Genomic DNA, 13636 nt, shown 5'->3' on the forward strand with positions numbered 1-13636 from the left:
TAATGCAGCTACAATTTCAGTGAAACCTGTTCTTCCTGGGATAGTCCCCATTATACCTTTCTGCAGTATACATGGGGACGTTGCTAGTGAGCCCTAATGATTAATAAGGCTATGTTTATTTCCAAGATGGGGAACCAGTTAAGTATAAATACAGCACAGCCTACAACAGCAGAATTTTAAAACACATGATTTCTCTCCGTGGTGGAATAATGTTACATGCAATTAATTCATGAATACAAAGTTTGACTGGTTATTTATATGCAGTGCTTGCATTCAGGGAAATAATATCTAACAGCCTTTTTTCCCCTCTTGTTTATTTTCAGAGTTGCAGTATTGGACAAAGTAACAGATTTTCTATTATTTCTTGGGAAAGTATTTGTGACTGGCTCTGTTGGTAAGTAAAATATTATATTGATAAAAAAAGGTTGATGTATACCTTTTAGTATGGTTCATATCAGTGGAGTTAAAGACATTATGCATGGCACTATGGTTACATATTCAGTTGCTTACAAATTCTTATGCATATGCTACAATTCATTTCCAGAGATATGTATCTATCTTCAAACTGGGTCTGATGAGTCATTTTGCGAAGTCTTTAGCATAATGTCCTAATGTCTTATAGACTTCAATGGAGTTTCACAGGATAAACAGTGATATATTTTTTTTGCATTTAATTGAATCTGGCCGAAAATCTAAGGGGCAGATTTATCAAAGGTCGAGTTGAATTTTCAAATGAAAAAAATTAGAATTTTGAGCTATTTTTTGTGTACTTTGTCTAGGGAATAGTCCAAATTCGATTCAAATTTGAAAAAAATTTACTGTCTCTCTAAAAATTCAACCATTCGCCATCTAAAACCTGCCAAATTGCTGTTTTAGCCTATGGGAGGCCTCCTAGAACCTATTTGGAGTCAATTGGTAGACTTTGAAAAAAAATTTTGGAAAAACTTTGAATCGAATTTGATCAAATGCGCTATTCCTTCGATTCGTACAATTCGAATACAGACCTATTCGATCGAAAACGGACCTATTCGACCAAAAACTTTGACTTAATTTCGGTTGTTTTTTTCAATTTTAAATTCGACCCTTGATAAATATGCCCCCAAGTGAATAGACCACTACAAACAAACAGTCTGTGGCAGATTTATCAGAGAAAAAAGTGTCAGAGGAAAGGTGGGAAAAGCTTTCATAAAATGTAAAAAATTGGACCTGCTGAAAAAATACAAATATTTACCAAAAAAAACCAATTGGACCTAAAAATGCTCCTTATATTTATGTTTTAGTGTTAAACAGAATCCAGTGGCAGGCCCCACTACATTTAACACTGCATTTCTTGATTGCATAGGTGTGCTTGCTTTCTTCTTCTTCACAAGAAAAATCCCAGTGCTTACAGATGAAGCTCCAGCTTTAAATTACTATTGGGTACCTCTTTTGGTAAGTTTGTCTTTAAAATGAGCTTGAATGAAAGAGGATTCTGTGTTGAACAATGGTAGCAGGAATGCAAATCTATACATGGAACACAACATTTGATGTAAATCAGACACTGTCAGAACTAGAGGGTACCTTGATTCTGCACAGCTGAGCCTCTTCTCTTGACTGGTTTCTTATCATTACATGGGCAAAATGTTTAGTTATTAGTTGACTAACAAACAGGACTAGCATCAGGCCCGGATTTTTGGCATGGTTTAAGATAGTTCACCAGAAAGAATTAATAATTAATTTCTATTTTTCTAAATTTTTAAAGCAGCTCTGCGAGTGGGAGGGGGTCGCTGACTCTTTAACTGTTCTAAACTGATATGTTTAGTTGATACATTTGTTATCTTTGTCCCTGCTGAACATCCATGAGTGTCATTAAAGGCAGCTGTCAGAATTGAAACAATAGTTGCTGATATTTTACAGATACTGCTGAGTAATGTATCAACTAATTGTATCAACTACTAATTGTATCAACTAAATGAAGCAAATTGTAACAGTTCAAATGCTCCTGGATCACTGAGCTGCCAGACTGAAACACTAGAGGGGAAAAAAAAAAAAAAAAGATGCAAAGCAATTAAAAAACGTCTTTGTTTATGGTGAACAATCTGAAAACAACTGAACTGAAAAAGGTGTTTGGGAGTTGAACAACCCCTTTAAGATGGCAACGTCTTTAACAACCACAGATTTCACAATCAGTGTTACACTCCTTGCCAAGTGCTGTCAGATCGAGCAAAGCTATGCATCTTCATCAAACTACTTGGCTGGGAGTCTTTTTTTGACACTTATGGGATACTTAATCTTAAAATGGGTTGCAGCAATTATAGACCATTGTAAGGTGTCCTGCAGCAACAACCTCCATCTTCTAATAATGTGGTAAAAATGTATAGATATGCCAATGAGAAAAAAACTTGCATATCAAAATGTCTTTGCTAAGAGAGAGAAAATTCTTCTGTTCACCACAAGATGGCGTGTGAGTTGAGTATTTTTATTTGGATATTTCAAATCTCATAGCCTGTACTGTGACTCTGCTTAGTTCTATTGTTTCACCTTCTTAGTTCTACTAGTCATTTGTTTTATAGACGTGTGTCCTGGGCAATCCTGCCTCTGAAATGTTGTAATAATTATAATTTTAGATATTTTATAGGGGTGCTTCAAATATTACAGTGATGCTGACAATACCTACTTTCTAGAAGCCTATGCAGTGTGCATTTATTTTAAAGAAAAATGACAGCCCTTTCCCTCCATCCTCCCCAGCTGTCACGTAGGGATGGAGGCCAGTGTAAAGATTTGACTATAAACAATTTAATCCCCAATTCTTAGATCAGAATGAGGATAGACTGCAGGTTAAACACCTACCTGAGTTTAATCAGCTCGAGCTGCCGCATGCACCCGGACCCACAATCTGCATTTTTACCCACACTAACCAGTTTCTCAATCAGGCCCACAACTGCTTTATTCACAAGCAGCCTGCTACCCACTGGCCACCATAAAACTGGAGTGATGTCATCGTAGACCAGAAGTGATGTCATCAGAAACTGGAAATTAGAGGGTGGGGTAAGGTGGCAGGTGAGGTAAAGAATCCTTCTTTGCCACCCATTCTGCTGACCTGCACCTAAACCCATAGCTGCATTCTCTGCTCTGGCCAAATACCATTTTTGCAGATAGCCCACAAGTAACGGACTTGATTTGGCATTTTGTTGCAGGTTTTAACTTCATATATGCACACAAATCATTTGCGAAACATGTCCACTATGTCTGCATAAGTTTATCGGCCAGATGATGCCCCAAAATACAGTAGACAAGTGGTACAGTAAATGCATTTCATAATATCCATTTCATTTTACATCTCTTTCATTGCAGACAGTTATCCTCGGGTCCTACTTGATTGCACATGGATTCTTCAGTGTCTATGCAATGTGTGTTGACACGCTTTTCCTGTGTTTTTGTAAGTATGTTTTTTTTGGGGGGGGTTGGTCAGACATGGATTGAAGTGGGTAAAGCAGAAGAAAATGGTGTAAAGGTGACATATGACAGAGGCTGAACCAGTTGCATTGCTGCCTCTGACTGGCAGAAAAGCATACCTTTGGTGCTGCTGATATTCATTAATACCCTCTTGGGGCCCAGTACTTTCTAATGCAACACCAGCAGACATATTAGTAACTGGAGTGTTTATACAGAGGCACAGGTGAATGGGCAAGCTGACACATTTTTTACTATTGAGTGCTATTCTTGTATCTATCAGAGAGCTGCTTTATTGTTACATTCCCGTTGTTCTGTTGTTAGGCTGCTAGGAGGAAAGGGAGGGAGGTGATATTTCTTCATACTTTTTGAAAAAAACAAGAGTCTGCCATCACAATATCACCAGGTAGGGCATTCCACAACCTCACTGTGAAGAAACAGCTACGTTGCTTCAAATGAAAGTTCTGTTCCTTTAATCCAGTGATCCCCAACCAGTGGCTCGTGAGAACATGTTGCTCACAATCCCTTGGATGTTGCTCCCAGTGGCCTCAAATCAGGTGCTTCTTTTCAAATCCTGGACTTGGTTGCCTAAAAACCAGGTGCACTGCCAAACAAGAGCATCTAGTAGGCTGCAAGTCCATTTGGGGCTACCAGATGGCCAACCACAGCCCTTATTTGACACCCCCTGGAATTATTTTAATGCATGTGTTTTTACATTTGAATGTGACTCACAGGTAAAAATGGTTGGTGACCGCTGCTCTAATTTAAAGGGGTGATCTATGGTTCCTTGATTTTTTCTGTGGGGAAAAAAGAAAACCTACTTTAATGTAATGAATTTGTAAATTGTAATCATGTCCCCTCATAAGTGCTCTCTTTCATTGAGTTGGTGACTGATGGCATGAGTTGAAATTGTTGTACCACATGTCTGAGGGTCAGCTTGAATCTATCAGATTCTTTCACCACAATTTGAATCTTTTTTTCTGCAAAACTTGATCAATTTTTCTCTTGAGGCCACATCTAGGGAGAATTTTTTAATAACTTTGTGTATGGTGGACACATTAGGGTGTTTGGAGATGGACTTGTATAATTGAGATTCAGATTGGTGGAATGTATGCTTCTGAAAGGTTCTGTTTGTTTTGTCCAGTCCATTTTAGTTGTTTAGTGTGGAATAAGATTTAGTTATTCTCCCCAGCAATTCTCGGGTATTCTACTAAAAATAAAAGGAGAATATCTTAAAAAAAATTTAACTTTTTTGGGCACAGCTGGTGCAATGTTTTAAAAAAGTGTGAAGGAGCTAATATTTTGGGCTATTACTGTATCTGTCCCCAAAAAGTGTAGCTATGGATATTTACCCCATGCTATGGAAAATCTTGGGTGGCATTGCACTAAGCTATACATTCATTCTTCACTTACACCATCTCAATAAATCTGTTAACTGGGCAAAATTACACAAATTACATTTTCTTGGCTTTTACACCTGCTAAAAGGGATTTATGCTGATTTGATGCTGGATATAATCCTGAAGCACTTTGTTACTGTATTGCATTCAAAATTACTTGTACATTCTCTTCAAGCAAAGATTTATTCAGAGCCTTTATTTTTCATTTCATATGTAACATGTATTGAAGTTTTTTAACAGTTTAACAGTTTTTTAACAGTAAAATTCCTGTGTTGGTTTGACCACGTCCTCTTCAGATCTTTGGAATTAATATTTTATATCCCTAAAGTACCACCCTATGCTACAGTTCTTTTGTGCTATAAATACATGGCCTTCTGGAAGGTGCCAGTTAGTTGGACTGTGTAAAAATATCCTTGGCTTTTGCTCTGCTTGTTTTCTGAACCTGTAAATTTTGCTTCTAAAAATATACAGTAACAAATGTGGCTACTGTTAAAATTCTTGTTAGGGGTAAAATTTGAATGTGGAACCCTTTTCTAGTGCAATATGTTCTTTATTATGAAACTCTCACGTTTATTCACCTGCTCTCTGTTCTGTCTCCATTTCCTACTTGCTCCCAATCCCTATTGCTTGCTCCTGCACTATTGCATCTTCAGGCGAAGATCTGGAAAGGAATAATGGCTCTTCTTCGAAACCTTACTACATGTCACCTAACCTACATAGGATTCTGGGGAAAAAGGAAATAAGCTCAAAGAAGGCAAAGAGTTAATTGATCTTGAACACTAACAAAAAGCACTTTTTTTTAACACAATAACTAAAAACCATAGGAGGTTAATGAAGGTTTGACACAAATTTTTGATTTTCAATCGGAACCTGTGGATTCATCAAAGCAGAACGTTTTTATATAGTGAATCAGCATTTTTTTTAGTGCCTATTAACACAAAGCTCTCAATGTATAAAGGATTTTCCTAAAAAATGCTTTTAATATTTTTATAAAGCTGATTTCTACATAAGGGAACAGCATTTTTTTTTAAATAAATGTTTTTCTTTTTCATAAAATACTTGATACAATGGTACATTAATATAATTAGCCATAAGCGTTTTGTTTTTTGATGAGAGCTCTGGCAATGTGACTTTATATAAATGTTTGGTGCTAGCTAATATTTGCACTTCACAGGACAGCCACTGAAACTGTGATGTGAGCTTTCCAGATTCCTCCATGATCCAACAACTCCACGTGGCCCCCTGTAGAAATAAGCAGCTCTTGTCATTTGCACATTATATTTGAACCATGGTTTATTATGATGACGGTATGATACTGAAAATTATTCCCTCTGTTTACCAGATTTAAAGGGTAGTTTTCAAAAGTTGTTTTTAAATAGTACACCGCTAATAATTATGCTTTTTAGTTACATATTCAATTATTTTCATGTTTCACATTTACATGTCTCTAAGTAGCGGCTCAGTAAGGCAGGACTCTCTTTAAATTGCTGAAATCAGCCCAGATCCTGCCCCCCCCCCTCTCCCACACCATGTTTAAAACATCACCGTCGGAGCCAGGGCCGGAACTAGGGGTAGACAGAGTAGGCACATGCCTAGGGCGCAAAGCTGGGGGGGGGGCACCAGGCACGTACCTTCTCTGTCTCCTACCTTATGTCCGGGCCCTCTCTCCCTGACTGTTGCTGCATTTTTACCATCTTTTGCTCTCCTGCACACGCGCACGCTCCGTTTTTGTGCAAGCGTGCACGAGCACGATCCATTTTGGCATATCGCATGAGAGCGATCCATTGTGCGCATGCACGCACAATCGTTAAACAGTGCGCATGAGTGCCAATTTGTGAATGTGCATGCTTAGTTAGCGCTGGGCCAGACAGGTTGCCTAGGGCGCCTGGCTGGCCTGGCCCGGCTCTGGTTGGAGCAGGTCAAAGGGGGGGGCAGCATCGGTAGTGGAATGAGTGCAGTGTCGGATGGGCTAGCGGGACACTGGTAAGAAACCCGGTGGGCCCCAGTTGTCATGGGCTCCTGCTGGCCCAGACTTGCTCCCCTGGCTACTCCATAAAGACCTCCACCACCACAGCATTCACATGTGCGCGTGGCACATCTTTTGAGCATGCGCACTGGCCCAGAGAGTATTAAGATTGGGAAGGGGCCCCCGGGACTGCCAGGAAGGCCCTTGTTTTGTAGCCCCGGTGGGCTCCCAAGGCTCCAGTCCGACCCTGAATGAGCGCTCTTCACTAGTTGAGCCAAATTTCTGGGTTAAAGTAGAAGGAAAGGCTAAAATTAAGTAAGCTTTATCAGAAAGGTCTATATAAATAAATAGGTAAACCCTCAAAGTAATGCTGCTCTGAGTCCTCTGTCAAAAGAAACACAGCATTTCTTTCCTTATGTTGTGTATACATGGGCTTCTGTATCAGACTTCCTGTTTTCAGCATAAACCTCCAGGGCTAGGGCTTGAGCATGCTCAGTTTGCTCCTCCTCCACTCCCTTTCCACCCTTCCTCTTCCCCTCCCTGCTGTAATCTGAGCCCAGAGCTATGAGTGAGCAGGGAGAGACTCAGACAGGAAGTGATGTCACACCAAGCTAATATGGAAGCTGCTATCCTAAACAAACAGAGAGAGCTTCTAGAGTTCAGGCATGTTTCAGGGGCTGCTGCCCCCCTCCTGCTCCGGTCTTCTAACTTCCAGCGTCGGAGCGGGTGGAGGAGGCGCCGCATCGCTCTTGAATAACTGGCCACTCCGTGCCGCCTGAGGCAAGATTCTCACCTTGCCTCATGGCCGGAGTGGCCCTGCTAGAGTTTTTCACTCAGATATGGTAAATTATTCTGCAGAATAAATATAGTCTTATAACCTGCACTATTGTGGCTAATCTATTGGCAATAAACTGCTTTCAGTAGCTTTCCTTCTTCTACTGTACACACTGGGCAGTAGCAAGTCATATCAGCATTTTCTCCATATGCACACAGAGGGTGGAAATGAATCATATTGGTTTTTGACTGTTGACATCTTGCTAGTAGTGGAGAAGATGCTTGTTGTAAAACAACCCATAGAATCAGAGGGGTGGTGAGTGCCAAACAAATTGACACCCCAGTGATTTGGGGTTTCAAGTCATAATCTATTTTCTGTAATCCTACAGATGCAGTATAAATATACAGATTTTTTTTAATGCCAGGTAGGACTATAGTTTTAATATGAGTGATATTGGATGTTGTGGTTACTGTAACAACTTTCAAATATAACATGTACAATAATTTCAACATTTTTGTATTTTAAGTGCAGATTTAAAACATATAAAGTCTCTTTGAGGGTTTCAAAACCATACGCCTTATGTATTATACTAACATACTCTAGGCCACTCATGACATTAAAGGTAATTTAAGCAAAGAAGTTATGTAAGCTGAATCACATCCTGTCTCTCCTGCCAAAATTCATTTTGGTATGTATTCAACATTTTTATGGTCAACCGTTTTTTGTTTTTTTAAATGGGTAAAATATGTAATGTGCATAGGAGGCCATCATTATTTTGTATAATACTAATTGTCATCATGCATAGTGATCCATGCAAAGAATACCTCAATCACAAATATTTTCCTAAGAGATTGAGAACTGAGAGAATTTCACTTTCCAAGTACTGGTGCAAGCAAAGCAGTAGCTCTTTCCTTATGGGCTGTATAGTGGAACTGATGAAAGCATTGATCCTGGAGAGGCCCTCTTTTGCATGTTGCAGCACTCCATCTACAGCAATTCCTACAACAGTTCAACCGATACAAAAATGTTGGGAACAGTAATTCTAAAATATTTGAGGCACCTATAGTTCACCTATAGTACCCCAAGCTTATGTTCACACCAAATGTAAAAGGAGAACAAAGGATAAAGAAGAAGATGCAGACTTGAGCACCCCAAATATCTTGTGCCTATACCATCTTTGTTGCATGTTTGTTTGGGCACCCAGTGAACCCAGCTCATAAGAGGACTGTACTTTATGCATGAACTAAAAATTCTAACAGGCTAGGAACATATTGAGCTATTAATGTAGTGGCTGCATTGGCCCTTATGTTCTGACCTTTAGCCAGGGTCCAAATGATTAGATCTATTAATTTATTGACCCATTATAGGCTATACCCAACTTTTAAATCCACTTAGACTCACAGAGTTTGATAATTTATTTCAATTTAGAGAGAAAACGTTATTCTCGCTGAATTGAATCTGGCTCTTTGTGTGCATCTTGTGTGATACTGTCCAAGGGGTATATTTATCAAAGAGTGAAGTTAATAGTGAAGTTCCGCCACTAGAGTGAAATTCCGCCACTCTCCATTCATTTCTATGGGATTTTTATAGGCATATTTATCAAAGGGTGAACTTTCACTTTCACCCATTGATAAATACGCCTTTCAAAATCCCATAGAAAAGAATTGAGAGCTGCGGAATTTCACTCTAGTGGCGGAACTTCACTCTTTGATAAATTTACCCCTATGTCTATAGGCAGCTTGCCACGAGTTATAAAATGTAATTGTAGAAAACAAAGCACATATTTGAAAATATTTTAATCCATGTTTCATTGCACATGGAATGTCACAAAATTATCTTATATAAACTATATTCGTTATAGGAAGTTTATTTTTCAGTGAATGAGATAATAGAAGGAAGGGCTGCAACAAACTGCAAGTGCCTACAGAATTACCGAAAATATGTTCTTGTATACAAAATAGGTATATATATATATATATATAGTCTCGCATTGAACAATAAAACATTTTTTATACTATATTTAAGACCTGAGAGTGCGGATCCTTTTGTTGGTTACTATTTGAATTTTGAGACTGCACCCAGGCAATTTAAACCATTTTTCGTGAGTGCTGGCTATTCTATGGACTATATATATATATATATATATATATATATATATATATATATATATATATATATATATATATATATATATATATATATATATATATATATATATATATATATATATATATATATATATATATATATATATATATATATATATATATATATAAAATTTATTTTATTTTTATTTTTTTTTAGTCTTAGTTTTCGAGAGTTCGCCTAAGGCCCAGACTGGCATTCTGTAGATTATAGGGCTGGTTGGGGGCCTTTGTTTACTTCTATTGATGGAGGCTATTTTGAATCTCCTTTCAGAACTGGTTTAGCTGATAAAAAAAAGAAACATTTACACCATGGGTTTAACAATGTTTCCACATAGGACAAGTTCTTAAAAAGAGAAAATATACCCCTTTTTGACAAAGGCTTATTCAGTTAGGTTTATGTAGAAAAAGACACTATCTGAACTTTCAAGAAGTAAATATAAATATATTTTTACACTAATATCTGATTCCACAGATTGAAAGGAACCCATGCTAGTCTGTCTGTGTGCCAGTTCTCCCCCAAGACCCTCACTTTATTCCTTTGTAAAGTGAGCAGAGAGACTTTAAATCCCAGAATTTATCACATCACAACAAATTGAGGGAGCGAGTTGCATTACACTTTAAGCAAAAGGGATCTTGGGAAATAGATTGTTTGGAGTTATCATAGTTTCCTTTTGGAAATCGGGTGTGTTTGTGTAAAAAAAAAAAACAACCTAATTATATATGAAGTTCACATGTGTGTTTATGCACCTTTTCTACAAGTGAATGAGCTCACATCAAAAAGGGGGTGTATTTTTTCTTTATGGAATTGCCGTATTTATTTCACAGTGACTGTCAGTATAATGGTGTTTTCATATACCAAAACTAATAGTCTGCCTACCAAAAGATGTACAAAAAAGGATATATTTCTGTCTACACAATGAATCCTCGTTTAAATTGTTCAAATGAAACCAAATTTTGTATTGCTGGGAACCATTGTACTTGAATGTGAAACCAACTGCAGCACAACCAAATTAAAGTCTTACGTTAATCCCCTTAAAGAATTGTTTATTTATGGTACGGGAGTACAAAAAAAGGAATCCTTACTTCTAGGGGTCTATTAAACCTCGATTTTTTTCTGGTCGAGTTTTGAAAGGGAAAAAACTAAAATTTTTAGAGGTAAAAAAAAAAACTAAAATTTTGCAAGATTTATTATGCCCTGAAGCTGCTAAACATTAAAATACGAAAATACTCACCTGTCTAAATCATGTAGAAGTCGATGGCCCCTTTAACAATTGGGAAATGTTTTTTACAGTGGCCTAAGTAGATGTTACTGGGCCCCACGGCAAAGTAATTTTAGGGCCCACAACATAGAGAGATTGCCCTGTTTTACCAATAAATGTTGAAACTGCAGGGTCTGCCTCCTCTATAGTTATGGCCCTGTTGTATTACCTTCAGGATTCTCTATAGTTTCAGGCTGTTTGCACTGGTTGTCGTTCGATAATCTGATAAAAGTTTTCGGATCGTCGATTTGAAAAAGTCACACAATTCGAATTGACATTCGATTTTGTTGCACTGATTTTTTTTATCAATAGTATTATTGATAAAGAAAGGGGATTCGGGTTTGGTTGTTTTTTTTTTTGGAAAATAAGTGGGAAAAAGTTGAGTTTTAGTAAATAACCCCTCTAGTGTCTGTTTTACAATACTTTGTACAGCACACACCAGAACCATTTATAGACATTTCTCATTGAAGCATGTATTTATATATAATTGTGAAACATGACATAAAAGAAATCCGATTGTGTATTTTTATCACTGTGATCATTGTGCACTACTGATGTGTAGGTTGGGTTTTTCCCGATCCATACCTGCCCTCACTCCGGCCCGAGCACAACTTTCGGCTTCTCTTTATAGACCCGCGCCGACCCGCACAGCTGATGATGGGGCAAGCGGGAATGCGTCTATAAAGCCGGAAGCCGGCAGTTGAAGGTGCCCGGTCAGCCCTGCAAAGGGGGGTGTGGGGTCGGCCCAAACCTAACCAACCTGTGGGTATGTGGCTGGCCCGCACATCACTATTGTGCACCAGTTGCTATTGATGAACTGTTTACCATGTATGGTTTTTGTTCTCAGTGGAAGATTTGGAGAGAAATGATGGCTCTGCTGAAAAACCATTTTATATGAATAAAACTCTTCTGAAGATCTTGAACAAACAAAACAAGCCCAGAACACAGTAAAATGTAAAAACTCTTTTTTTATACAAATGTATGTAAACCTTTAATGACAATATTTGAAATTTCAGTAACTTTTGAGTGTGTTGATATTTTATACCAGAAACAGCGCTACACTGAACAGACTTCAAGCAAGGAGCTTTGTATCAGTTGGTCAATGTTTAGAATAGCATATTCAGTGCATATTGATGGACCTATGAAATGAGGACTTTTAGAGTTTATGCACCGAATAGTTTTTTAATCTTCTGTTTTGCAAATTGTTTAAGAAAATGTAAATACTGTTTCAGGATACAATTGCAAATATTACTGTAACTGTATTATACCAAGTGCCTTAGGGTTGCAGCCACCAGTCTACTTCACAGGCTTTTGTATGTGAAACACAGACATGGAGGTGAAAATAAATATAATGATAATATTAATATAGATTTTTTTCTGAAAGAGAAAACTTTTGAAAAATTTCAAAATCAAGGGCAGCTGTGCTATTATTTGTTAAGCTCTGCACTTTATGAATATAAGGTAGAACAAAATAATGGTTAGAAAAGATTATTAAATAATGCTTTACATTAGGAATGTACAGTATACATCTCCACCTGTTGCCCGATCACATGGAAGTTGTAGGTTTGCAACTGGATATACTGTATGTTCTACAAAAAGGATACTTATGTGGATATATACACTAACATTGGGAACATTCCATCTGAGCAATAACAATGGACACCAATCAGTGATTGTTTTTGATAGACCAACTGCACGTAAAGCAATAGAAGCAAACGTTTGATAAGCCCAGTGTTAGCAAATGAGCCCAATTGGATTTAAAGTGTAATTTTGCACTGTTTTAACCCTCTAACGGGGTAATGTAATTAAAGTCGCAAAGAGCAAAACAATTGGCACCAATAAGAATAAAAATCCACATCTCCCAATGTGATATTGTTCCTTAAACTGTTATTGCATTGCGAATTGTAATTGCGCACTCTTAAGAAGTGCTGGAAGGTGTCGTAATCTTTTCGAGTAAACATAATGTCTTTTTCATTAAGACGTTTTATTACATTGACTGCCCATTGGCACAAACTATAAAATTCGCAAACGGTCTTCCACTGTCAGAAGTGGTCGCCAAACAGTTTCCGTGTTCGCAAAAGCTATATTAAATTCACGCAAAGCAAAATATGTTTGCGCAAAGGCATAACTTTTCACATTGCAAGTAGTTTTTCCTTTACCGACTTTTATTACATTCCCCCGTAAGAGTTCCAGATACAATTGAGGAATATATTATATGAGAGTATGCATATTGTGCTATTAATTTAGTAGTCCCATGGCTTGTCAGTGTATATTATGCAAGTTTAGCTGCCTGGTGGCCAAATCAGACCCTGAAAAGTCTACATAGCTATTCTAGTTACATGCAAGAGGAATTATGATGCTGGGTTGATGCCAGGACCCATCATAGTAAATGAAACAGAAACTTACCTTACTAACCCAGGTTACCCTTGGGGTTTGGCAGTTCTAATGGAAAATCTGCGACTAAGGCCATGTATGATGCAGGCACAGTTGATACAATTTCCCAATTCTCATAACTCCTTATATTGTTCCACAGAATCAAAACATATACCGACATATCTGAGAATGCTATAAATTATTTAATAGAAGGGAGATGTACCTTTTCCCCCAAATAGAAACACAGTTAAAATATACATCATTTCCATACTCAGCATGTCGGTG

At 37.7% G+C, this 13636-nt stretch overlaps 1 protein-coding gene across 3 annotated transcripts in view; it reads left to right on the plus strand.

The window, feature by feature from the left end:
* The window catches only part of slc44a5.S (solute carrier family 44 member 5 S homeolog), a 73923-nt gene extending 60899 nt beyond the window's left edge, over positions 1-13024 (plus strand). For 2 of the 3 annotated variants that reach the window (XM_041561325.1, XM_041561326.1), the window contains exons 19-22: positions 324-394; positions 1343-1431; positions 3334-3418; positions 5485-7094. In XM_041561325.1, coding sequence (XP_041417259.1) covers positions 324-394; positions 1343-1431; positions 3334-3418; positions 5485-5597 — 358 coding nt within the window. In that variant the 3' untranslated portion in view covers positions 5598-7094. Of the gene's footprint in view, positions 1-323; positions 395-1342; positions 1432-3333; positions 3419-5484; positions 7095-11825 lie in introns of those variants that run through there. The other variant, XM_018260725.2, reaches the window with a different exon arrangement.
* The last annotated feature ends 612 nt before the right edge of the window (positions 13025-13636 follow it).

Source organism: Xenopus laevis, chromosome 4S (assembly GCF_017654675.1).
Source record: "Xenopus laevis strain J_2021 chromosome 4S, Xenopus_laevis_v10.1, whole genome shotgun sequence".
NCBI lineage: Eukaryota > Metazoa > Chordata > Amphibia > Anura > Pipidae > Xenopus > Xenopus laevis.